The sequence below is a fragment of the Lissotriton helveticus genome, chromosome 12 (genome assembly GCF_964261635.1).
Source record: "Lissotriton helveticus chromosome 12, aLisHel1.1, whole genome shotgun sequence".
Lineage (NCBI taxonomy): Eukaryota > Metazoa > Chordata > Amphibia > Caudata > Salamandridae > Lissotriton > Lissotriton helveticus.
This window is the reverse complement of record NC_136073.1, coordinates 850,620,531-850,648,150: the sequence shown is the minus strand read 5'-3', so window position 1 is coordinate 850,648,150 and position 27,620 is coordinate 850,620,531. Positions and strand designations below refer to the sequence as shown.

Below are 27,620 nucleotides of genomic sequence, written 5' to 3'. Positions count from 1 at the left end.
TCATCCGGACCCAACACTAGGCGGCGATCTATGCAAAAGATATGAATGTTAGCAGCCCTACATGCCAAGAACAGATGCATACTGGTAAGTAGCATATTCATTTCAACAGTTACTTTTTTAGCGATAACTTGCCTTCTGGGTGACCAAGCTGCACTCCGAGGACTCTCCTGGGTCTCCAGACTCAGGGGCACGTTTTGAGCATCGGTTCCAGGTCCCTTCTGCTTCATAGCGGCAAGGAGCGGCGATCTGGTGGTGATCTGGGCTACCAACTTGTCCCAGGAGGCTTCTTCAGCGGTTGGGGCCCTGTTGTGCGAACAGGTCAGCCAGCTGACCCTTGGTGGCTCTTGTTTTGGCGGGGCTCAGGAGTCGACTTCTCCATGAGCAGGACACAACAGGCACAGTACTTTCCTTTGTACCAAGAGCCGCTGTTGCAAATTAGTCCCCGTTGGTTCACCCTCTCTCCGCCAGGACCTTGGTGCATAAGGGCAGTCCTTCAGTCCTCTTCTCCAGTCCAATGAGATGTGAGTTTTGGGTGCTAGGGGTGTCTATTGTATGCCTAGAAAATGCCCTCAGGGGAGGTTTGGTTACTAGCCAATGGCCTATCCCAATCACTTCCTCCTGATGTCTACATCCTGTAAAGTTTGGCATCTAGTTATCCCAGAAAGCTTCATTCTACTCACTCCCAATATAGTTGACCCCTCTCTAGGTGTACAGAGCTCCCAGGCCCACCTTGAGGTGTGACTGCCAAGGGGGCTACGCGCCTTTGAAAAACCAGTTGACAACTGGCTTCCCCTCTTATCTCTAGTGCCAGACTGTATGCCTAAACAGTAGGGCAGCCCCTCTCCCAAGTGTTGGCCATTTGCCCTTCAAAGTCAGCTTCCCCTTTAAAGCTTACCTTTTGGGCTAAATTTCAGTGTGGCTTCCTGCCTATTGTGTCCTCTCCTAGTAGTCATTTGCTTGTTTCCCCACGAGGGCAGAAAGAGGTCTCTGGGACAGACCCTGTGTGCAACCATAAACTGACACAGGAGACTTTGAGCAACAAAGTGACAACTTTATAAAAGTTGCACCTACCAACAAATGACATCAAATTTGACTTGAGGAATAAGTCTGGCTTAATGTAACAAGTTGTTTGATATCTTACAGTACAGAGTAGTCCCAGTTAGCAGGGCTGAGGTGTCAGCCTGTAACTCTGCACTCGCCAATAGGGTTACTAGCCTTTTCTGCAGTAAAAACAACAATTGAGGATTGTTACAGTTGAAACATGTAAAAGTACATGTTTCACTTTTTAATATACAACATTCTGACTTAGGGCTCAATAGGCCTATCTTAGGGGTAACTTATTTATATATCAAAAAGGGAGGATTGGGTTTTGCCATTGCTTTAAATGGCAAAGTCGAGTTAGCAGTTTAAAACAGCCTTTCCAATCTGCAGTGGCGGACTGGAAGCCATGTTCTACCTTGTCACACTCAGGGTGGCATAATAAATTCTGCAGGCCCTGAGGGGGCACCCTAACGTACAGGCCTTGGGTACCCCTGGGACCATATACTAGGGACTTACAAGTAGGTTAGGTGATGCCAATTGGGTATAATCACATTAACCATGTGTCTTTTTTTAGGGGGCAGAGCACATGCATTGAATCCTGTTTAGCTGGGCTTAGAGAATTTCAGAGCAATTTCACCTGTGCCTAACAGTCTAAATGGGGGCAAAAAGTGGAGAGAACCTGCAAAAACCTTGTTTCCTTACAAAGCTCAAGTGTGTGAGGCTTCTCTGGAGAACCATTGTCTAAAGTATTTTTCTCCTTTAGGGCATCACCATTTAGAAAATAAATGTTTCTCTCTCCTCCTTTGGAAAAGGAAGGCTAGTTGAGTGTATACTGACCCGGGGCTTAACTTTCTGTAGCTAGAGCAACTACCACAGGCAGAGCATGATGGTATACTGGGGTAATTTTTTTTCTGATTTTCATTCCTCCAAAGAATATATCATCGTTTCGTTCTTTTCACTTTTCCATTTAAAAAGCTTTGCGTGACGGATTTTGTTGTCACTTTGTTTAATCTATAGGTATATTTTCAAATAAAATTTGCATCATTTTGTTCAAAAATTAAATTAAATTTACCAATCAGATAGAATGCTAAAACTATATTTTTGTTTTGAAATTTGACTTTCCTAACAAAAAGGGTTTATTTTATATATTTTGTAGAAAGTGCTCCGAGATCCTTTACGTGACTGGAACTTTTCAGTGCTTATATCTTCGAGGGAAATTTTTGAAAAGGAAAAATGGGACTACGGGAAATAATGTATACATACTCACTTAACTAAGACTGTAAACAGTAGGACTAACCACCTTCACTTCTCAGTTCCAGTCCCCACATTTCTAGGCTAAATAACCCCTAACAAAACCTGTGGTTGCTCTTGTTGGTCTCGCTTTTCCTAAGTATTTGTCATTATTATTTCTTTTTCCCTACAGGTGGGCCAGGTTTGCAGGACCCATGTGAAAAAGAAGTAATGGATGCTCTTGAAACAATGACCAATCAGCAGAGAGAGGATGTTACTGCCAGCGCCCAGGTACCAGTTCTTCAAATGTTTTTCTATTCATGCACAATACTTAATTCTGCCCCTTGACATTGAATATTTCCTCAACAGTCTGATTTGCTAAGTTTCATTTTTCTGTTTCAGTTCTTTTCTCTTCCACATTTATGGTTAGAATCTGCATCCCTCATGCAGCTGCAGTAGTTGCCAGTCCCTACCAAGTTTTTCCAAATCTATTTGTGCATTCTTTCTCTGCTATTTTAGGTATTTTGTTTATACTTCTAGCTTCTCAAGCAGGATTTCTCCCTTAATCAGCCTCCCCTCATCCTGTAGACAGGTATGAAAATGACAAATGTTTTTCACCGAAAATAATCTGGATAAATTTGCTTCCCATATGTCCTTATTCATGCTCTACCAGGTCTTTTTATTTCATCTCAATGGTTTTTCTTTGATCATATCACTGTAAATGCTCTTTGACACTTATGTCTAGCCATTTTGTTTTTGCCATAAGTTGGTGGTATTTTTATATTAGAGCTTTCTTTAGAATTTCTTGAATATGTTTTCTATTATTGTTTTTTCCCCATAATGGGATTTCTTGTATCCACATAGTTGAATTGCATAGGCAGTCAATTTGAAAGCTGTTCCAATTGTCAGACCTTCTAGCTTGGCAAAGTTGGACCTACCCAGTACCTAATGTATGTGGAAGATAATTATGGTCACAGCACTTATGGGCGCTGCAAGTTTTTTTTTTTCCTGTGTAAATGAAACACAGACAAGTCACCATATTTGGCATGTCATTGCCAGTTTGAATCCGGACATCTCCCTCAGATCCGCTTCTCCTGTTTAATGGATGTCCTGCTTGGGACCTGGTCCAAGCCCAACACAGGGGCTCCTGTGAACAGGACAATAGCCCGTCACTACCGCCCCGCTCCAAGGCACCCCAGATTCCTCACGGAATACCCTACCTCAAAGAGCTTTGTGGTCTCAGCTTCTACGTCCCACGTAAATCTTGGCACATTCCCAACCACACCACTGTATCGGGAATCCCAGAGGCTGGACAACTTAGACAAGAAATTGTTTTCTTCCACCAGCCTGGCATTGCTTTCTTGTGAACACTGCATGCCTTTTGGGTCGCTATTCCCATGCTCTGTGGGATACGGTTGCACAGGTCCTGCCAGTGGTTCTGGAAGATGCCCGGACCGTGCTTTCCTGGGCTGTTGCCGATGGGAGGGATGCAGCTCAGTTCACCACCATTCGATGTGAATAGGACACCACTGACTCACTGAGCAGACCAGTTTCATAGACGGTAGCCATATGGCGCCATGCCTGGTTGAGGACTACTGACTTTTATGGGGATGCCTAAACTTCACTTATGGACATGTTGTTGACGGCTTCTGTCTTTTCAAAGACAAGGTGGATTCAGCCCTGGAGCTATTAAAGGACAGCAAGGCTACAGCCAGGCCATTCCATGACCCCTCTCGTGGCCACAGAAGGGGCTTCCAGCCACATTTATACCCGCCCAGCTGCACGCAGGATTCCCAGCCTCTGCATGGCCGAGGACATGGTCCCTACAGATCTTGTGGGTGGGTCCATGCCACCTAATTATGACAGGATGACAGAAAACCACCTGTCCCTTCTCCATCAGGAAGTGAAGGCTCTCTTTGCCAAGGGAGCCATAGAGAGAGTGCTGCCACCAGAAGTAGTTCTTGGTTGCTATTCCTCTTCTTTCTGGTGCCCAAGAAGGACAGAGGTCTTTGTCCTATCCTCGACCTGCGCTCTCTCAATTTCTTTCTCAAAAAGGAGAAGTTAAAAATGCTCACTCTAGCTCAGGTCCTGTCTGCCCTGGTCCCGGAAGACTGGGTGGTAGCATTGGAATTGCAGGACGCATATTCCCTCATTCTAATCATGCCTGCTCACAGGGGTTACCTGTGGTTCACGGTGGGCCACAAGCACTTTCAGTTTGCATTGCTTCCTTTTAGCATTACCAGCGTTCCTCAGGTGTTCACTGAGGTGATGACGGTGGTTGCAGCTCTTCTGCGGAGATCAAGAGTGCCAGTCTTCCCCTGTCTCGATGACTGGCTGTTGAAGGTGGGCTCGCCCCAGGCTGTTGTCTCCCGTCTGAAAACTATGGCAGACCTCCTGCATTCGCTGGGATTCACTATCAACGTCCCAAAGTCACACCGGGTCCCTCTCAGACGCTCCCTTTCATCGGATCTGTTCTGGACACTGTGCAGTTTTGGGCCTATCATCCTTAACAGCAAGTTCAGGATATTCAGGCTACGATATCTATGTTTCAGCCTCCATGCTGGATTTTGGTAAGACTGACTAGGAGGTTGCTGGCCCTCATGCATCCTGCTTATGACGCATACCTGCTGATATATTCGGGTTTTGCAGTGGGATCTGAAGTTCCAGTTGACCCAGCATCAGGGGAATCTCCAACATGATCTAGATCTCAGGGGTTAATGCAGTAGATCTGCAGTAGTTGTTAATTAACTGCGATTAGGTCAGCGGCAGACCCCCTCTCCCTTCCTCAACCAGATCTGACGTTAGTGACAGATGTGTCACTCCTGAGATGGGGTGGCCATCTGGGAGAGGTGGAGATCAGAGGCCAACCTATTGAAGCTCCGGGCGATCCGGCTGGCATTGAAAGCCTTTCTGCCATCCATCAAGGGGTGTCTTGTACAGATGTTCACGGACAGCATCACCTGTATGTGGTAGTGCAACAAACAGGGTGAGGTTGTGGGGCCTTTCTCAAGAGACCCTCTGTCTCTGGACATGACTGGATAAACAGGGCATATCCATGGTGGTTCAACATCTGGCAGGCTCTCTGAATGCCAGAGCAGACGACTCAAGTAAAAGATGACTAGTGGGTCGCAAATGGAGTCTCCATCCGGAAGTGGTGCAAGGTCTCTTACAGCAGTGGGAAGCGCCATTGTTAGATCCGTTTGCCACCAATGAGAACGTGCAATATCAGCAGTTCTGCCCGCTGGTGTTTCCAAGGCGTCTCTCGCTCGGAGACACTTTTTGTCTCAAGTGGAGCTCAGGCACCCTGCACGCCTTTCTCCCCATACCACTCCTGCCCAGAGTTCTCAAGAAGATCAGGTACAACCGGGCCCATGTTTTCCTTGCGGTTCCAAACGAGGCACTGAGAGTCTGTTATCCCAAGCTGTTGAACATGGCCATCAGTCCTCCGATCAGGCTTTCCATTCAGGAGGATCTGTAGCAGCAGCAGGGGAGGGTTCTCAACCCAAACCTTTCAACGCTCCACCTTCTTGCATGGCGATTGAGCGGTGACAGCTTTCAACTTTCCATCCGAAGTGTGCAGTTTTATTTTGGCAGTCAGGCATCCCTCCACCAAAACAGTATACGCCTACCATTAGGGCAAGTTTGTGGCATGGTATGCAGATAAACAAATTGATTCTCTTTTTGCTCCACTTTCTCAGGTTCTCCTGTTTGTTCTTTCCCTTGCCCAGCAGGGCTCTGCTCTGGGCACAGTTGGGGGTCACCCTTCTACTAGATCTGGTTTTCTGTGATTGCCTGACCAACCTCCCTCTTCCAATCCCCTATTGTACAAAGGTTCTTGAAAGGTTTGCAACATATGTTTCCGCCATCTCCTTTCTTTGTGCCTCAGTGGGATCTTAATCTGGTCCTGACATGCCTGAAGTGTGCTCTGGTTGAGCCCTTACACAACTGTCCTCTCAGGCTCCTTACTATCAGTGACCTTCCTGTTGGCAATAACATCTGGCTGGAGGGTCAGTTAGCTCCAAGCCTCCTTACCTGAACTTCTTCCCAGACATGCTGGTGCTTTGTACAAAGGCTTCCTTTCTTCCGAAAGGGGTCTCTTTATTTCAGGTAGGCCAATCCATCACTCTTTTTTGGAGGGATGAGGTGGAGTTAAAAGTAGGCGGAGGAGCAACTTCACTGTCTTAACCCAAAAAGAGCATTGTTGTTCTACCTTGACTGCACACAAGAGCTCCGGATAGACGGCCTACTCTTTGTGGAGTAAGTCAGAGCGAAGAGATGTTGGGCCATACAGAAGTGGGCTATCTCCCGATGGATCGTTGTAGGAAGTAGGATCTGCTTTTAAGGCTTCCTCACATTTTGCTTGGTGTCAGTGTGTTTTTGGCCTAGTCTGACTGGGATCCTGCTAATCAGGGTGCCACTCACTTACTCTGCTTTCTCCCTAAATTGACCAAGGTAAGTACTTTTGTACATCCACAATTGGCCACAGTTGTACCCTTGTAAGTCTCTAGTATGTGGTACTAAGGTACCTAGGGCATAGGTACACCAGGGGTCTCCCATGGGAGCCCATGTAAACTGTGACTACAGGCCTTCCATTGCACCCTCTGTACATTGATGCTTGCACCTCTCACAACAGATAGGTTTCCTTATATCTGAGGTCACTGCACTTAAAACCTATAAGTCATCCCTATGGCAGGCTCTTCAGTCCTGAGGGCAAGGTGCTTGGTTATGAGTGTGCCCCTGCACGAGCAGGGCACCCGTACAGACCCTGGACTCTATTCTCCAGGCTCTGTAAGTGCAGTCAGTCATTTAAATACATATAGTGGACATCAGTCATTACGAGATGTCTAACTATATAGAGGCTGCACCGAAACCGGTCATGTTTGGTATCGAACATGTTGGAATCATACCCCAACATCGATTCATGTGTTGGAAGTATGATCGCATGTGCTGGGGAGCTCCCTTGGGTACTCCCTGTACTTTCTGTAACAGCTTTACAGGGTCTGCCAGCAAGCTAGTGCTGCTGCCAACCATAGGCACGATTCTGCCCTCCTGAGCCAAACTCGAGCAGAGGAAGGTAGAACAATAGGTTGCCTGTCACAGGAAGGTGTGACCACCTCCCAGACAGGATTTAGTGTATTGGGCGAGGCGTGCTTGGCAGTGCCACCAGACTGCTTTGAAGGGCACATGTGGTGCCCTCCTTGCATACTACCTTTTGAGCCAGTTCAGGGAGCCCTTGACTCTGGCGTGAAACTGGACAAAGGACATGGGAGTATCCTCCCCTCTGTCCATCCCCTCCTCTGGGAGGGACCCCAGAGTTGTTCCACCCCTTTCCCTTGGGTACTTAAGAGCTTACCTGTGGGTGGTTTCTTAGATTTATCGGGTGGACAAGACTCAAGCTGAAAATACGTCGCTTTTCAACCGTCTGGACACTTGGACTTCGACTGGCATCAAGACTGCATCAAGGAAGACTCATGCTGCTCTCGGTCTCGCGGTTCTTCAAGTTTTCTTCGTCATCTTTGTCTGTGCTTTTGCCAGGTTCTTCAACAGACCAGTGGCCATTAAGGACACCCGAAAAAAGCTCCCTTGGAGTGCAAGGAGTCACTCCCCTGCATCTGCAGGCACCGCAATGAAGCTGACCGGTCTACTGCTCCTGACTTCCCAGGGACTTCGAAAGGTTGAACAACAGAGGTTGTGGTTTTGCAACTCCCTTAAGGCCTGACCTGTCCTCTCTGTAATTTTGAGGCCAGTATCTCTTGTTGAAATCACTGGAACCAAACCCCTGTGCACCACATCGACTTGGTGTTGCCAAGGCTTGTTGGCTCTGCACGTCAGAGATCTTCTGGCTACAAAAAGCTCCAGCCTTCAGCATCTCTTCCCTTCAAGATCAGCATCCTCACCGTCTTCTCTGCACCATGGGCCTTCATCTTTGATGAGCTACTAAAGGTCCTCTTGAGACTCCTGTGCCGTTGGCCTGTGGGTCCTCCTGAGGGTCTTTTACTGCATCAGTGAGCTCCCCTGCTTGCTCGTGGCTTCCTCTGACTCTCCTGCTGTTGGTGAGTCACTTGGACCTTGCTGAACCCAATGTTGCTCCTTCTTTGTTCTCCAAGTCAGTTGTGGCTATCAAGGCTTGTTGGTAATCCCGCCAGACACCGATCCCCTGACTACCGACATCTCGTGAACGGCTCCTTGTCTTCCTCAGTCTCTCTTGGTCCTCACAGCTGCAGTGACAAGGTCACCGTCAGCACTTCTGAACCTTATGACATTGGTGGGCATTGCTCTTCCGTGCATCCTGGTCATCTCCGAGTGGCATAGACTCTGTCCCTTCTTCTTGCAGGTTCTTCACTTCCAGAATTCACCCTTGGATTTCACCAGACTTCTTCACCGTCTTTTCCAGAGAAATTTTTTTCTAAGTCTTCCATTGTCGTCTATGGAGGTTTCCAACGTCTCTTCACTCATATGCACCCGATTTCCCTGGAGTAGGTATCCTGATTCCCGGGGCATCCACGGTGGGGTGGCTCTCCAACCTTCCGTCCCCCAAGGAAATTCTCCGGGGTCCTCTGGGAAGGGTCCTTGTACTGCAAAACTGCAACCGATACTTCTCCATTGAGTTAATTGGTCATGCGGCTGTGTTCCCACTCTGCACACAGCCTCCGTGGGTTTCCTGGGTACTTACCTTGGGTGGTTCCTTGTATCCCCGGCTCTTCTGGTCCAAGTCGTGACCTCCCTTGCAGTTCGCATTCCATTTTTTTTAGTATATGGTTTGTTCTCCCCCTGGAGACCACTGTATTTTTTGCTAAGTCCTGTTCCTGCTTGAACTCTTCAGGCAAGTCGCAGTCAAAAACGTGCCTTAAGCCCATGATTCATCATTGGAGGGGAGTTTACAGAATTTACTCCCTGGCTGGAAATCCATTATGTCATATAAATGAGTTTACAGAGCTGCCCAACACAGAATCCCTATCAAACATCGAGGGAAAGCGGTACAAGTCCTAATGGTTAACACAACCCCATTGTGTACTGCACCAAACAGGGTGGGATGTGTCCTGGAGTCTGCCGGGAAGCTCCACATTTCTGGAGGCTGCTCGAACAGCAGAAAATAATTTTGTTGGCCAACCACAATGCAGGGACCCTGAGCGCCAGAGCATACGAGCTGAGTTGGCGAACCACAAGTGGCATCCTTATCCCAAGATGACACAGGGCATCTTCGATAGGTGATAATTCCCTGGCTAGATCGGTTTGCCACTGTTGAGAGTGCACACTGGAGTTTCCTCCAAAAACAACATTGGGAGACGCATTCCGTCTGTAATGGGACACATGTCTTCTGTACTTGTTCCTGCCAGTTCCTCGGGTTCTGTGGAAAGTTAGGACAGACCGGGCCCAAGTCTTCTCCCTAGTCCCGAACTGGTCTAGGATAGTGTGATAGACAGAGTTCCTGATCCTGAAAATGTACCCATCGGTTCACCTACCCTTGTGTAAGGACCTCTGGTGTAGGCAACAGGAGAGGGTCCTTCACCGTATTCTTTGCACTCTACTTCTCCCTGCATAGAGATTGAAAAGTGATAGTAAATTCTTTGACTTGCCATCTGAAATAAAAGGTATCATTCGTGCAGTCAGTCGCCCGTCCAAGAAGGGTATTGGGAAAGTTATGCTCATGACCAGCATAGCTCTGCAGTTGGAGCAGTTAAGTGTTTCTACCTGGCTCTTACAACTTTTATATGTTTGCCTGATCAAACTGCTTTATTTAATTCCCAGATTTAATGTGTTTTATGGAGGGCTTTTCATAAATGTTCCCTCCTAAACTGTTTACTATGCCAATGTGGGTTCTAATGATGTTCCTTATGTGCACACCATTCAAGCATGTGCACAGTTACTCACTACAGTTTCTGTCGATCATGTCAGTCTTTATCAACATCACTTTTATGTGCTGCTGGACTGTTCTACGGTCGCTCTCTGTCCAACCTCCGTTTAGCACTTTATTCTCAGACAAATTGCTGCTGCAGCCTTGGGCTGCCTTTGTACCAAAAGTGGCGTCTCCCTTCCATGTTGGTTAGACAATTACCCTGCAGACATTTTCCGCTGTGCCACACTACTTGAAAGAGGAGGAGAGGCTCCATTGGCTTGATCCTAAGAAAGCTTTGAGTTTCTACTTTGACTGTATGAGAGACTAAAGTAAGGGTGACTAGCTCTTTGTAGGATTAATTTGGACGAAGAAATGCAAGCGGTACAGAAGAACTCTGTGCAGTTGGATAGTCATCTGTATTAAAAGCTGCTACATGCTGGCTAAGAAACTTGTGGCTAAGAAACCTGTGGGCTCATTTCACTGGGGTCAAGGCCGCTACGATTGCATTGGCAATCGAGTACCAGTTTAGGTTACCAGTCCTGGATATTGACCAGGCTGCTACGTGGGTGTCAGTGCCCAAATTCAGGGGAAAAGTACTGTCTTGACAGCCAGGTCTGATGGAAGGGCTATTTTGCCCGCTCAGTCCTGCAAGACTTCCTAATCTAAGTGCCCTTCTCAGACTCTCTGCCTTTGGGAAGTACTGTTGTGGTATCCATTCCAAACGTGAGAAATCTGTGGTTTCAAATATCCACCAGAACAGCAAACGTACTTACCTTCGGTAATGCCCTTTATTATGTAACTATAGATTCTTCACTGCCCTACCTCCTCCCCTTTCTGTATGGTGAACTCCTGAACATCATAATAGTGTTCCAGGTTAGGTTTTGGGCATGCTGTCATCTGCTCCACGTCTCTTGGTGCAGAAGGAAAAAGATGAAACTGACGTTAGATAGAATACCCACCAGAAAGCGTGTTACCGAAGGTAAGTAATTTGTTCCAGAACTCCTATCGAATATAATTAAGGTAAGTAATCTGCAGGATGGTTATGTATCCTCCAGAAAATCTTGTCACCTAAGGTAAGTAACTTTTCTCCAGTATTGGGGTGTCTTTCATAGATTCACATGCCTGAATCATTCCCCGTCGTCGGAGTGGGAGTCCCACGGTACATAAAAAAGCAATAATATGCCTATAAGAAACCAAAAACCTTGGTAATAACCAACCAGGAAGTAAAGTAGCCCTAAGCTACAGTGTAAAAAACTTCCACACCTATGACTATCCTAGTCATTTTGTATAGACCAAACTGCAGCCAATCAGGCGACAGCACCGACTAGAATACTCTCCCCAGAGGCTCAGGCTCTCAGATTTTCTACCGCACGTCGTGTGAAGGGAGTCTCCCTGAGCTCTGCTCAGTTTTCTTCACAACTTTGGTTGCTTTTTACCTGCTAAAAGATGTCTTCTTCTAAATCCCTCTTCAGGGCTTGTGACTCATGTGGGAAGCTTAGGCTTTTTAAGGAAGATCCCCACAAGAAATGTATTTATTGTCTATATCCAGACCATGAGGTAAAGGAGTGTAGGATCTGCAGACCCTTTCCTCAGAAGACCCTCAGAGACAGGGAGGATCGTCTTCTCCTGTGGCTCCAGAAGATCAAGGACCAGGATAACCCCCTTTCTGAGGTAGGAAGTATAGCCTTGGGGTCAACTATGTCCTCTAGAAAGAGGAAGACTGAGGTAGAAATAACTTCTCCTGGGGCAAAGGTGTTGAGAAAAGCCCAATCCTTCAAGGATTCTGGCGTGCCTTGGACTTCAAATAAGGCATCTCCACCTTCTAAATCTGGACCTTGTACGCCCCCGAGAAAATCTGGAAAATCTTCATCTTCCAAAGGAACTTCTCAAAAGGTTTTACATTAGTAAAAGACATCGTCGACTGCAGCGTCGACGACTCCACCGTCGAAGATTCTCAACGTCGACGCATCTTCGACATCGACGGTTACCTTCTCCTCGCCAAAACCTGACATGGTAATGTCTTCAGCTTCTTTCCCGTCGATGCTGGTACATGTGGCAATCCGTCCCATCTCGTCAACGAGGGTAATGCCATCGATCATCAAGGTACCACCGTCGACGAAGATTATGAAGGTACAGTCGACGAGCTCATCGTCGTCGAAACAATCGACGACGAAAGTCATCCCGTCGACGGGTTCCTCGTCGATTAAGTCCACCTTCCTGTCGACGTCATCCTCGTTGACGAAGATGACCCTCCCGTCGACGACTTTATCGTCGACGAAGATTACATCGTCGACGACCAGACCGTCGACAAAGACTACCTCGTCGGCGAAGACATCGTCGACATCGACAAAAATTACTGTTCCATCGACGACTACTGGTTTCACTCCTTCTCCGTCGACGACACCGACGACGGTTGTACCGTCAACGCCTCCTCTCTCATTATGTGGAGAGTTACAGGTGTGGTCAGCTGCGCCGTCTGCAGTCTCTTTACCCTTGGCGTCTACGACAGCTTCACTATTGGAAAGACGGGGCTCGTCCTTGACAGTTCTTTCACCGTTAAAGTTGCCGAAGCAATTATTAGATTCTGAGGAGGAGGAGGAACAATCTTATGAAGATGAGAGTTTTCGTGCAGCTAGAAGTCCATCGGAGCTGCTTATAAAGTATCAGGATGAGGATCAAGAAGAAGAGGAACAGTTCCTTGAGCCCTCAGGTCGGGCTCCTGCTTGGTACCTGCGGCACAGATGCCATTGGATCTTCTTCACAATTTGCAATATATGTTGAGTGATTATTATCGCCGGTTTCCACCTTCTGATTCCGGCGAATCACGCTTTTCAACGCCTATGCTACAAGCATCTACAGCAGCGTTCAGACCTCCAAGGCAATCTTCTCCATTGCCAGAATCGAATATACGACCTACAGTTCCTCCTTCCCCCAATATCATCCCACCATGCTCAGGACGATGTCACCTTTGAGGAAGAAAGAGAGGAGGGAGAAGTGGATGACAAATCAGTACTGTCGGAGTGGGATGAATATCAAACTCAAACCCCTTCTCCATCTGGTCCACCTGCTGCGGACTCTCCGCCTGAAGATATCGGAGGTTTTCATCTGATAATGGAAAGGGCAACAAAAAGATTTTTAATTACCATGGAAACAAAACAGGATGACTGTTTCCTTTACGATTTTAAGAGTCAACCACAGAAGCAGGTTAAGACAATCCCAATAATTGACTTTATTTGAAAGGAGGGTTTAAAGATGATGGCTATGCCGAACTCTCTTCCTGCAGTGCTACCTCGAGTAGATATAAAATATAAGGCACCTCTCACTTCACCAGCATGCCTTATTGGACAGTCTAAGACGGATTCTGTTGTCACCCAAGCGGCCCAGCGACGAGCCAGAAATCCCTCTTCACAAGTCACCGCTCCCCCTGACAGGGATGGGAGGCGCCTGGACTCAATTGGCAAAAAAGTTTCAACTATAGCTGCAACTACTGTCCGCGCTGCAAACTCCCTGGCGATACTAGGGAGATATGATTGACAAATGTGGTCTGATATAGCGCCATATATTGAGAAGCTTCCGGAACCTGGTAGAGCAGAAGCCAAGAAAATATTACATGAAGGAGAATGTACATCTGCTGAAATGATTGATGCAGCAGTGGATGTGGCAGCTACAGGTTTCAGGCAGCTGGTGGGTGCAGCAGTGCTGAGAAGGCAAGGTTGGCTTAAATCAACATCTTTCCGCCAAGAAATGCAAACTAAGATCATAGACATGCCTTATGACGGGGAGTACCTCTTTGGTCAGCACGTTGATGAAGCTTTGTAGACCATAAAAAAAGGAAACAGAGACGGCACGATCGCTGGGAAGTCTACAATTCCGTAAATCGTCCTTTCATGATGCAAAAGGACGCGGCAATTTTTCCAATAGAGGAGGATACGCCCAACAACGTTCGTATCACACCACACAAGATAACCAAAGATACCAACCGTACAAACAACAGACGTACGGTCAGAGAGGAAACAATTATTCGCAAACAAGAAGGAAGTCTTCTTATCGGGGACGAGACACCAACAAAAATAAGTGAGACGGACAACCTGCCACCACCTCAACCCATTCCAAAATTAAAAATTGGAGGAAGAAAATCCCGCTACTTATCAAATTGGTCCAAAATTACGACGGACAAATGGGTCCTGGACGTTGTAGCCAGGGGCCACTCATTGGAATTTGTCGAAGTCCCTCCAAATTCTCCTCCAAAGGGTCCACCACCAGCTCATCTCAAGGAGTTGTTCTCCCAAATATATGTTATGATTCGGAAAGGAGTGATCGAAAAAGTACCTCAACTGCAAAGAGGGAGAGGTTTTTATTCAAAATTTTTCCTCATTCGCAAGAAGTCGGGGGAATGGCGTCCTATCCTCGACCTGCGTGCCCTCAACAAATACCTCAAGAAACTATCCTTCCGGATGTTAACACTTCAAGAAATCCTCCAGTTCCTCTCAGAAGGAGATCACATGGCAACCCTCGACCTTCAGGATGCTTATTTCCATGTGCCCATCCTTCCCAGGCACAGGAAATTCTTAAGATTCAGAGTAGCTGTCAGGGACTTTCAGTTCAAAGTTCTCCCATTTGGACTTCGTTCAGCTCCCCGAGTTTTCACAAAGATATTAGCTCCTGTGGCAGCTCATCTTCGTCTGGAAGGCATTCAATTTTTTCCATACCTGGACGACTGCCTTATCAAGGCCAATTCTCTAAGCACAGCAAGAGTGCACGTTCAAAGGTGCCTGTCACTATTCCAGTAACTGGGCTTCTCAGTCAATTTCGAAAAATCCCATCTAACTCCGTCTCGAAGAAAGTCTTTCTTGGGAGCGACATTGGACACTCAACTCACTCAAGTTTTCGTTTCAAAAGAGAGGCAGATAAAAATTCACAGAATGGCTTCCATACTACTGAAAAAAGAGTGCATTTCCGTTCGGAGGTTCAAATCTTTCCTAGGGATGATCTTCTCCTGCATCCCTTGGATTCCCAACTGTCGTCTCAGAATGAGACCCTTGCAAGAAGAACTCAGTCTCCAATGGGTGCAAGTGGTAGGATCATTCGAAGACATGATCAACATAACTCCTCGGATGAGGGACACTATTCAATGGTGGATGCAGAGGAGCAACTTAAAGGAGGGATGTGCATTCCTAACGGAAGTGCCCAGGTTTATCGTCACCACGAATGCTTCTCTGGAGGGATGGGGCGCACACCTTCAGGGAATGACGGTCAACGGAAAATGGAACGCACAACACAGAAAGTGGCACATAAATCTCCTGGAGCTGCGGGCCATCTTTCTAGCACTGAAATCTTTTCGAACAATCATCGAGGGTTCCACGGTTCTAATTCGTACAGACAATACGACAAGTATGCATTATCTGAACAAACAGGGAGGTACAAGGGCGGCCTTACTATCTCGTCAAGCTCAAGAGATTTGGAGTTGGGCCCTGGATCACAACATCAATCTTTCAGCGGTTCACGTTTCAGGAATCTCCAACGTGTTAGCAGACTCCCTCAGCAGGTCTGCCGTATCCAATCACGAATGGGAAATCCATCAGCCGACCCTGGATCGAGTCTTCCGAGAGTGGGGTCACCCCGACCTGGATTTGTTTGCAACGAATCAGAACAGAAAATGCCTACACTTTGCAAGCTTGATCCCCCACAAGAACTCATTCGATGAACTGGTTTCAGATATTTGCATACACTTTTCCACCAATTCCGTTGGTTCCCACTGTCATCCGGAAGATGAAGAGACAGCCATGTCGCCTAATCCTCATTGCCCCCAGGTGGCCTCGACAATATTGGTTCACCGAGCTTCTCCTCCTCTCAGAGTGCAATCCCATTCAGTTGCCACAAATACCGAATCCTCTGACAATGCAAGGGGGCCAGGTTTGCCATCCGTTCCAGCTTCCTTGAAATTAGCAGCTTGGCTCCTCAACACAATGAATTCACCCATTTAGACATCCCTGCGGATTGTCAAGAAGTTCTGGCCAATGCTAGAGCGCCGGCCACGATTAAGACCTACAAACTCAAATGGAAAAGGTTTTGTGCCTGGTGTCATTCTGCCAATCTGCATCTCATCCATGCTACACCATAACGGATCTTGCCTTTCTTCCTGCACCTGGCTAGATCGGGTTTATCTCATTCAACTCAAAGTAATTCTGGCAGCCATTTCCAGATTCCGTCAGGATGGATCCACTTCTCTATATTCATCAAGAACTCAACGATTTTTTAAAGGATTATTCCGTATGTTTCCTCCAATTCGACGTCCACCTCCATCCTGGTACTTGAACGTGGTGCTCGCTCAACTCATGCGTCACCCTTTTGAACCTACTCATAAAATAGATCTCAAGTTCCTTTCATGGAAAGTTTCTTTGCTCTTGGCATTGATGTCTGCAAGGAGAGTCAGCGACATTCAAGCGTTCACAACGAAATCTCCTTTCTTGCAATTCACTTCAGATTCAGTGGTGTTGCGTACCAATCCAAGGTACATGCCCAAGGTTCCCTCTGACTTCCATCTTAATGAGCCTGTAATTCTCAAAACATTCTTCTCAAATCAGCAATCAGCGGCTGAAAGGGCCTTGCATTCATTAGACATCAGGAGATGTCTCAAGTTCTATCACCAACGAACTGCCACAATACAAAAGACAGACCAACAGTTCGTAGTATATGGAAAGTTGCGTCAAGGATGCGCTGTATCCAAACAGACTATTGCCCGGTGGGTCTCCTCAGCAATTGGACTCTGTCATCAACAAGCAGGAAGACCTCTACAGTCTTTACCAAGAGCGCATTCTACAAGAGCGGTCTCCTCTTCTACCGCTCTCTTCGCTGGTGTGCCTCTTCAGCAAATCTGCAGAGCTGCAACTTGGTCCAGCAGGCATACCTTCACCAAACATTACTGTTTGGACACTGCAAGTGATGCAGATGCTTCGGTGGGAAGAGCAGTTCTTCGCAATCTTTTCAAATAAGGTGAGCCTCTGTTCTCCCTCCTCCTCTATGCTCTTTTTAGACGCTTATTATCACATGTTATTCTCTTTTGATAAGCATGCATGTATACTATGGTACGAGGAGCTTCTAATGAGCGTGATGTTTTTGTACTGCTATCTACTCTGATTCAGGCAGTGAATCTATGAAAGACACCCCAATACTGGAGAAGAACAATAGTTACTTACCTGTAATCTGTGGTTCTCCAGTATTGGTGTCTTTCATAGATTCACATGCACCCGCCCACCTCCTCTCAGAGGCTCCTTCAGGCGATTACGTTACTTTCACTCCTGTGCGAGAAAATCGGAGAGCCTGAGCCTCTGGGGAGAGCATTCTAGTGGGTGCTGTCTTATGATTGGCTGCAGTTTGGTCTATACAAAATGACTAGGATAGTCATAGGTGTGTAAGTTTTTTACACTGTAGCTTAGGGCTACTTTACTTCCTGGTTGGTTATTACCAAGGTTTTTGGTTTCTTATAGGCATATTATTGCTTTTTTATGTACCGTGGGACTCCCACTCCGACGATGGGGAATGATTCAGGCATGTGAATCTATGAAACACACCAATACTGGGGAACCACAGATTACAGGTGAGTAACTATTGTTCTTATTTCGTAGACTTTCCAAAAGATAGTACCTTTCTGTACTTTCATTGGCTATTTGGGCCATTCAGCATGAGGTTGACATTCGCTACTGGAATTTCAGTAAATTCTTGTATCATCTCAGTGTAGCATCCTTTCAAATGTGCATGTTAATGCCTGCTGATTTAGTTTTGTTCATGCAAGATAGTGAAATTGAACTGTATTTCAACAGCCTACCCTCTCTCCAAAGTGTATAACTTGATCTGAAAGAGACACGTTAGTGATAGATTCCTTACCTTAGAATATCCCCAGGCATCAGACTGGATCCGGAAAGGTTTGCTTAGCAGTACCCCTGCGTGTCAGTAGATGGCGTCCTGAGGCTCCGCGTCCTTCGCTGGCATCGTATGCGCCGAGATGACGTCACAGAGACTACTTAGGCGCCACCCATCAGTTCTTTCTTTTTCCACGCCAGTAAGCGCAGATCCAGTTAGAGCATGTACCCTAGTCATTTTTTTACTATCTTTTTGAGACTTTTGGCTCGTGTTGGTTTCTCTGGTGCTAGTAGGGATGCCTGGTTTTAAGACTTGCGGGACCTGCCGTCACAATTTGTCTGTGGCGGACCCTCATGACGTCTGTCTCTACTGTCTCTACTGCCTGGAGCGCGACCATGATTCCCCATCCTGTCTGGACTGTAGGGCTTTGGCCCCGAAGGCCCTGAGGGAGCGGCGCCAGAAGTTGATTGAAGTTTGGCAGTCTCCCCCCCGCCGTTTCAGATCCAGGGGTGGGATAAGATACGGCACAAAAAGAAGTCGAAGAAGTGTTTTCGCTCTCCGACATCCCCCCCGTCGGTCCCCGGATGCGGACAGGGCCTTTTGGAGCCTGGGAGTCCCGCGGCCTACCCGCCTTACCCGGGTCCATCGGCGACACCCGCACAAATGCAAGAATTCCTTGCTGCCATGGACCGCCTGTTTAGGCCTCGGGCTCCCGCCGGTGCGCCTTCGGGCCCGTGTCCGGATCTTGCTGGTCCGTCGACTCCTTCGGCGGATCCAGCTCCGGCGGCGCCAGTGGCTCTGGCGCCGCAGGATCCTGCGCAGAGGTCCCATGCTGCCGGCCCTGGCGCCGCCCTCAACGCCGCAGTGGATCCCGCTGGTTCCGCCTCTGCCCCGGTTTCCAGAGGGCTTTTTCCCCGCCTGGGATCCAGATTGGGAACCGACGCCGTTCCCGGTGCTGTTCCTTCACCAGTCCCTGCCCCACCGCCGAGGCCTGTGCTTTCGGGGCTGGCGGAGAAGGATGACTGGGAAGGGTTTGAGGACTCGCTTGCTCGGAATCACACTGACGAGCAAGCGACTTGGAGGAGGCCATGGCCCCGACGTCTCCTCTGATCCGGGGCCTCTCCCCCGCCCACTATGGAGGAAGGCGCCTCATATACGGTGGTGCTCCGTCGAGCTGCTGAGGTCCTTAACCTTTTCCATGCTCATGACGAGCTGAGCTCGTCATGAGGCACGGTGCTCCGGTGCTCATGACGAGCTCAGCTCGCCATGAGCCGTGGAACGCTCGCATGCGGGGATAATTCCCCTACTGTGCTGAGCGTTCCGCGGAAGCCGGTGCACCTGTGGCGAGCTGAGCTCGTCATGAGCACAGGAGCGCCATGCCTCATGACGAGCTGAGCTCGTCATGAGCATGCGGGCGCTGTGCGCGCCCCCTCCCCAGCACAGCGGGGGGATAACCCCCGCAGCGGAGGGGTTAACCTCGATCGCCTCACTGTGGCCCTGAAGACAAACCTCCTCACTGAGGTGCTCCAGCCGGCGTTCACTTCTTCGGAGCCGCTGCTTGTCCTTTAATGATGCCTTGACCGAAGTCTTGCTGGGCACTTGGTCACGGCTCACCACGGGGGCCCCTGTGGATAAGAATGTCGCCAGGCGTCATCGCCCGGTGACCCTGCCTTTCTTACCACTCATCCTACGCCCGAAAGTCTAGTCATTCAGGCTTTTACGTCCCAGAGTGCCTTTCCCACGGCTCTGCCGGATAAGAGATTGGAGCAGTTTTGCAAGCGGTTGTTCTGTTCGGCCAGCTTAGGACTGCAGTCAGTGAACAACGCTTGCCTTCTGGGCCACTATTACCACGCGGTGTGGGATTCCGTGGCTGAGGTGTTGCCTCGGTGCCATGAGGAGGTCCAGGCTGTGCTGTCTCAGACTGTGGCTGAGGGTAAGGATGCGGCTAGATTCGCCATTCATTGTGGCTTGGACACACGGACTCCCTTGGTAGGGCAATTTCCTCGACCGCGGTGCTTCGGCGCCACGCCTGGCTGCGGTCCACTGGGTTCTCCCTGGACGTTCAAAGCTCGCTCAAGGACATGCCTTTTGACGGCACTCGCCTGTTTGGTGATAAGGCCGACATGGCACTGGACCGTTTAAGGACTCTCGAGCTACGGCCAAGTCCTTGGGCCTTTCCACCACGCGCCCGGCCACGTCCACGTTTAATTCCTTTCGTGGCCATGGCAGAGGCGCCCCTGGCCGTTCGTTAAGCCAAAAGCCCACGCACAACCAGCCTCAGCGTGCCCGTGGGCGTGGTGGCCGCCGCGGTGGCTCCGGGGGGCCGGCGTGAGGTTCAGTCCACCTCCGCCCGCAACGTCTACCTCGAAACCTTCCTAGTCTGAGCTTCGGGTCACATCCAATGCCAGTGGGTGGCAGGTTTCGCCATCGCCTTCCCCCAGTTCTGTCACTTCCGACAAGTGGGAGTTGCTGCTCATCTGGAGGGGCTACTCCCTCCCCCTAGAGTCTGCCCCCTGGCCATGCCACCTCAGTTTCTCCACATGTTGGGGGATCACTTTGCGCTTCTCCAACAGGAAGTCACTGCGCTCTTGGCCAAGGGGGCCATTGAGCGCATTCCTTGGCCGGAAGTAGGACGTGGTTGTTATTCCCACTACTTTCTGGTCCCCAAGAAGGACAAAGGTGGCTTGTGCCCCATCTTGGACCTCAGGGACGTCAATCGCTTCCTCCGGAAGAAGTTCAAGATGTTGGCTCTGGCTCAGGTCTTGGCTGCCCTCGACCCTGGAGACTGGATGGTGGCATGGCGTTGGACTTGCAGGATGCATATTTTCACATCCCCGTCCTGCTGGCGTTACCTGCGGTCCACGGTAGGCCAGGAGCATTTTCAATTTGCCGGGCTCTCCTTCGGCCTTACCAGCGCCCTCGGGTGTTCACAAAAGTGATGGCGGTGGTCGCAGCTCACCTGCACAGGTCAGGGGTGTCAGTCTTACCCTACCTCGACGACTGGTTGTTAAAGGTGAATTCGCCCCAGGCAGTCGTCACCTACCTTTGGACTATGGCCGACCTTCTGCACTTGCGGGGGTTCTCCATCAATGTGCCGAAGTGGCACCTGAGTCCCTCTCAGAAGCTCCCCTTAATCGTAGCGGTTCTGGATTTGGGGTAGTTTGGGGTTTATCCCCGTCAAGCATCGAGTCCCGGATATTCAGGTTCTGATTCCAATCTTTCAGCCTGTATCCCGGGTTTCAGTCAGGATGACCCTCCGGCTCCTGGGCTTGATGGCCTCCTACAACCTGCTAGTGCGACATGCCGGATGGCATATGCGGGCTCTGCAGTGGGACCTGAATCAGGGCAACCAGTCCGATCACGTCCAGATCTCGGAGGGCACTGCATGACACTTGCAGTGGTGGCTCACGAATCGCAATTGGGTCCCTCTCCCTTCCCCAACCGGTGCACACGGTCGTGACAGATGCATCCCTCCTGGGATGGGGAGGCCACTTGGAAGAGGCGGAGATCAGAGGCCTCTGGTCTCCGGCTGAGTCCCAGCTCTATATCAACCTTTTGGAGCTTCGGGCGATCCGGCTTGCACTAAAAGCGTTCCTTCTCTCTGTCCGGGGAAGTGTTGTGCAGGTGTTCATGGACAACACCACCGCCATGTGGTATTGCAACAAACAGGGTGGGGTGGGGTCGTGGACCCTATGTCAGGAGGCTCTACGCCCCTGGACATGGCTGGAACATCAAGGCATTACCTTGGTGGTTCAACACCTGGCAGGTTCTCTGAACGCCAGGGCGGACAAACTCAGCCGCCGGTGCATGTTGAATCATGAAAGGCGTCTGAACTCGGACGTGGCGCAAGGTCTCTTTCTGCAGTGTGGAGAGCCTTGGTTAGATCTATTCGCCACCGAAGAGAACGCGCAATGTCATCAGTTCCGCGCGTTGGAAATTACAAGGCGGCACTCGCTCGGCGATGCTTTTCGTCGCAAGTGGAGCTGTGGTCTGTTGTACGCCTTTCCGCCTATACCACTTCTGCCCAGAGTGTTGAAGAAGATTTGGCACGACCAGGCCCAAGTCATTCTTGTGGCTCCGGATTGGACTTGAAGATACTGGTATCCCGAGCTACTCAGCATAGCGATCGATCCCCCCGAGCCGATCGCCTCTTAGGGAGGATCTTCTGTCGCAACAGCAGGGGACGGTCCTCCTCCCGATCCTGTCCAGCCTCCACCTCCATGCGTGGAGATTGAGCGGCGAGATAGTTGACGGCTTTCGATCTTCCCCCCGAAGTTTGTGATGTCATTTTGGCAGCCAGGCATCCCTGCAGTTGGAACAAGTTTGTGGCATGGTGCGCAGCTAAAGCTGTGGATCCCCTTTCGGAGGTCCTTCTGTTCCTTCTTTCTTTGGCCCAGCAGGGCTCTGCTCTGGGCACTATCAAAGGTTATCTTTCTGCCATCTCTGCCTTTCTAAGACTCCCTGATCAACCTTCTCTTTTTAAGTCTCCGATTGTTCACCGTTTTCTGAAAGGCATTAAGCGCACGTTTCTCCCGTGCCGTTCATAATGCGTCAATGGGACTTGTAGGAGAGTAGGGTCTGCAATCCTATGATCACCCAGATTTTTGCTTTTTGCTGCACTGGTTTACGACTTTCCCTGGCTGTGGGCCTGCTAATCAGACCCACAGCCTAGCTGTTCTCTCTATCCAAATTGTACTCAGGTACTGAATTGGCACTGGGCCCTCTCCAAGTCCCTGTACCCAGGGCTGAGGTGCACCCAGAAGTCTCCCAGGGGCTGAAGCATGTATTGTGCCACCCCTGGATTGACTAACTAAAACTGACACAACTGGCTGCACGACAGCTGGGGCAAGGTGGTGTACTCACCCTTTGCTTTAGATATAGTATACCTATATCTAACCCTAAAATGGACACACAGGTCTCCTATCAGTCACTCCTATGGCAGGCCTTAACAATCCTGAAGGCAGAGTGCTTGGAATCGTGTGAGATAGTGCTCTGGCATGAGCTGAGCCTGTCTGCGGCTTTCGGGATCCATCCCTTAGCCGTTTCCATGATATCGCATACCATATACTCTTAAGTGCATTATAATCCTCGCGGTTATGTGCCAACTCTGGTATCGCTTTATCAAAACATGTCGAGTAAGGTGTCATACGAATTGGAATACTAACCCCTCGCCAATTCTGGCGACGGGGTTAGCATTCCACCCTTCTAGAGGGACACGACATGCCTGTAACCTATAACCCGGTTAAAAGTCAGACAGAGCCTTAGCATCCACAAAATGGATGCTGCCACCGAGACACAAGTCTGCCCTCCTGCTGCTGGGAGTCCTCCCAGAGCAGGAGATAAGGACAAAGGGTTTCCTGCCAGGGGCGGTGCCAGCACCGTCCCAGACAGGGTTTTGTGTATTGTAGGTAGGCAGGGCTTTAGAGGAAGGTGACTGCACGTGGCACCCCGGTGCTCACTGTGCATAGGCTGGCTGGAACCAGTTCCAGGGTCACTCCAGACCCTGTGCTGGGGAAAAGCCCGCCAAGGAAGGGGGTGTAACCACCCCCCTCCTAGTCCCACCCATAGGGCAGGACTTAGTCGCGTGCCAGCCCCTTTTTACAGGATAAAGGTAGAGACTGGCCCCCTTCCAAATCAGATCATCTTTGAATCCTGAAACTACTTTCTGCGAAAGGAACTCAAGACTTCTTCCTAAGATTTCTCCCTTGTGACTAAGGAGTAGTCACCCTGCATCCGCAGGCACCATCTAAGAACACTGCGGTCTGCTGCAAGTCCTTCCTCCGGAATCCGACTGCCCAGCTCGACGAGAACCGGCTTCCCTGGCACCTCTGACCTCTACCCACCTCTACAGCCCAGCTGAGAACCGTGGGTGCGACGAGACCACAAGGGACCGGCCATCTGCAAGACTGCACGACTTCTTTCCAGCAAGCCCGCCGAGTGAATTCCTGGTGAGTGCTTCGGGGTCCGAGAAGCCCCCACCCTGAGCAGCTCCAGCACCGAAGAGCAGCCCCCCAGCATCTCCACGATCTGCGTGGGGCCCTTCTGCTTTCCGCTGCTCACCGCGTTGTTTGGCTACTAGCCCGTTGGCTTGTGGCCTTCCTGACGACGCCCGACGACATTTCTGCTGCTGGTCTGGTTGCTCCAGACTGGCCCTTGCTCCCTTCCAGAAGAGGAGCACCCCGGACCCTCCTGGTCCACTCAAGACGCCATTTTGAGTCCACCGCGTGGGCTTGAATTAGCCAAGGCTTGTTGCCCAATCCGGGGTAACTTCGACGCCAACGACTTCATCCTTCGTGGGACAGCTCGCACCTCCATCCTGGTCGCCGACAACGCCTCCTGGTCCGAGAGACTGCAGAGCCCAGCAGCGCCCACTCACCTGACTGCGGTGACTTCGCCCGGTGCCATCCTGGTGCCCACTTAATCACTGGCTAGTGATTCAAGAACTTGGTCCCCTCTGCTTTCAGGTTTTCTTCTTCCTTGATCCAGGCTTGGATCCATCGAACTTTTCTTCACTGGTCGCCTGCCAGCAACTTCTTCCTTCCAGGCGCCTGGTCCGGCAACGAGATCCCCGACGTCTTTTCAGACCTATGCAGCTGCAGCCCCTGGGCTAGGTAACTTCGGCACTCCGGTGTCCCAGCATAGCCTCACTATCCAAGGGTCAGGATCCACTGTCGTTTTCTCCCTACCAGGTCGGGTTCGCCCGTGAACACTAACTTTGTGAATTCTAGCTTCCATAGACTTTGTCCCGCATCCCGCGTGAGAGTGCACACTCTGCACCCGAGTCCCCTGGGCCTCCTAGTAGTAATCTAACGATTCCCTAGTCCAGTCCTAGCGATTCCAAAGCCTATTAGAACTGTTACTTACCTGCTAGTAATTCGCATTCCACTTTTAGTGTATATGGTTTTTCGTGTCCCTCGGGCATTTGTGTAACGTGCTAACTTAAAAGTATCTTCGTAAGAGTTTTGTTGTGTGCCTAGCACCCTGTCCTCATAAAGAGTACAGGGTTGTTGTGATTCTAATAAATACACTGTTTATTTTCATAACACTTGTGTGGTGTCCTTTCACTGGGTGTTCAAGGGGTAATGTGATGGTAAAACAGCTGGCTTAACACGCCCTCTAGAGTCTTAGCCTTAGACTGCTCGTATCCATGCTACTAGGATAGCTGGTCTATAAGGTTGACTTACAACCAATCATCAATAAGGGTTGTTTGGACTGATATATAGTGATCACTAGAATAGTGAACACTGCACATCAGGCCAACTTCTCACATTGGTGGGCAGCGGTTGGGATTTGAGCTTGCTGTTGTTTTACCACACATGCCCTAAGAATATCTTGTGAAAGATCACATAAGTACTAAAGGTACATATAACTTAGCTTAGAATACTCTGAGTTCTACTGAACCAGCTGTTGTAGCTCCTAGGGCCTAGCACACCCTAAACTACAACTCTAGCAAGGGATCAGTAGGCAAACATATAGTGTAGGTAAGTGCACCACTTACACCTCACTAGAAAAGCATGTCGACTCAGGGGGACTCTACTGAGACTCCCCTGGTCAGTGTTGACCCTCCACAGGTCACTTCAAGATATGCAGCTCTCAATTTTCAGGAGATGAGGCAACTCTGTGTCTCCAGGAAACTGAAGCAGGGGTCTAACCCCACCATTCCCTTTCTGATAGGTCTCTTAGAGACATATGATGCCAGAAAGCTCTCTCAGTTACATGAGAGCATGCCAGCCTTAGAGGGAACCTCTGGGGATCCAGACCTCCCCAACACTGCTACTGCAGTTGAGGAGGAGGAGGATCAGGAGGAACTCTCTGGGGATGAGGTAGACAAAGGTCTTGAGGTAGTCAGAAGGCTAACTAAGACCAACTTAGACTTACTTGGGCTAAGATCTGGGGGACCCCCAGTACTGACCCGAAGTGGGCCTAACCTTGGAGTTAGGAGAGATAGATCTCTTTCTAGGGACTCCAATAGATCTCTGCACTCTAATGCCTCTTCTCAGGGGAGAAGGAATCCTCCACAGAGGAGATTTACTTCCCCTCAGAGAAGGGAGCATGAGGCTAGGATGAGACAAGCTGAACTGAGGATTGAAAGGGAAGAAATTGCCCTGGCCAAAGAGAAGCTTGCCCTGGCAAGAGAGCAGCAGATGAGTGGGCTAACTCCCACTGGTGGCAGCAATCTCCCAAGAGATAGAGAGAAGGGTTTAGATACTAAACACCTGACTAAAATAGTGCCCCCCTTTAAGCAAGGGGATGACATCCAGAAATGGATGGCTGCTCTGGAGAGGGCCTGCACTGTGCAGGGCATTCCCCAGAGTCAGTGGGCAGCTATACTGTGGCTCTCCTTTGATGGTAAAGGTAGAGATAAGCTCCTCACTACAAGAGTGGAGGATGCTAACAATTACCAGGTCCTGAAGAATACACTGGTTGATGGGTTTGGTTTAACCACTGAGCAGTACAGGTTGCTGTTCAGAGACACCCAGAAAACTCAGTCTCAGGACTGGTCTGATTTTGTGGATTGTGCCACTAAGGCTTTGGAGGGCTGGTTGCTGGGTAGCAAGGTTACAGATTACACAGGATTGTATAATCTAATGATGAGAGAACAAATTTTAAACAATTGTCAGAACCAGTTGCTGCACCAGCACCTTGTTGATTCAGATCTGACCTCTCCCCAAGAATTGGGAAAGAAGGCAGACAAATGGGTCAGGACAAGGATCAAGCAGAACCAGAACCAGAACCAGGGTGGTCAGAAGAAAGCAGACCAGAAGGGTAATGTTAAGAATGAGCAAAATGACCAGAAGTCTTCACCAGGTCCCCAACAAACCAAAGAGGGTGGGGGTCAGGCTTCCCAGAAGAAGAAGACTCAAGAAGGCCAGTCAAAAAGGTGGTGCCAGTACTGCAAAAGTAAATCTCACTGGTTTAGTGAGTGCACCAAAAGAGGAGGAGGACAAACTCCTGCCACTACAGCTCCTAAAGCAACTGCACCCCCTAGTACAGTCAGTAGTGGTAGTGTCACTCCCAAGGCATTAGTTGGGTTAACCTTGGGTACTGAGGGGTCTGACAACTTAGTTGGCACACTCACTCAGGCTGTCCTTGTCTGTACAGGGGATATGGATATGTCCCCTGAAATAAGTCCCAATACTTTGGGCAAATACAGGCAGACACCTTTGATTAATGGCAAAATGGCTCAGGCCTATAGGGACACTTGTGCCAGTGTCACCATGGTGACACCTAACTTTGTGGACCCTGGACAGATCATGCCAGGTACTGATTTCCTGGTGACCAATGCCAGCAATGTCACTACTAGTCATAGTGTGGCAATTGTGGCTTTCTCCTGGGGGGGAGTGAAGGGACAAAAGAAAGTTGTAGTCAGTTCAGACCTCCCAGTTGATTGTTTGTTGGGCAATGATTTGGAGTCATCACAATGGTCAGAAGTGGAGCAGAGGACTCACATGGAGATGTTAGGCTTGCCAGCACATGTGCTTGCTGTGACTAGGTCACAGGCCAGAAGATGCCCCACTGAACAGGTGCTGGATCCTGAAATTATGGACCAGACACCTCCCAAGAAGAAGAGCAGTAAGGGTAAGGCTTTGCCTTCCCCCTTGCCCCAGGTTGAGGATCAAGTCTCTGAGGAGGCTGATCTAGAAGAGCTGAG

General features: G+C 49.4%; 1 protein-coding gene across 1 annotated transcript in view; it reads left to right on the top strand.

The window, feature by feature from the left end:
* Positions 1 to 27,620, top strand: part of ZFR2 (zinc finger RNA binding protein 2) — a 553,880-nt gene that overhangs the window by 517,744 nt on the left and 8,516 nt on the right. Inside the window, exon 18 of the mRNA XM_078669465.1 lies at positions 2,465 to 2,562. Within this exon, the coding sequence (XP_078525591.1) occupies positions 2,465 to 2,562 (98 nt within the window). The remainder of the gene's footprint in view (positions 1 to 2,464; positions 2,563 to 27,620) is intronic.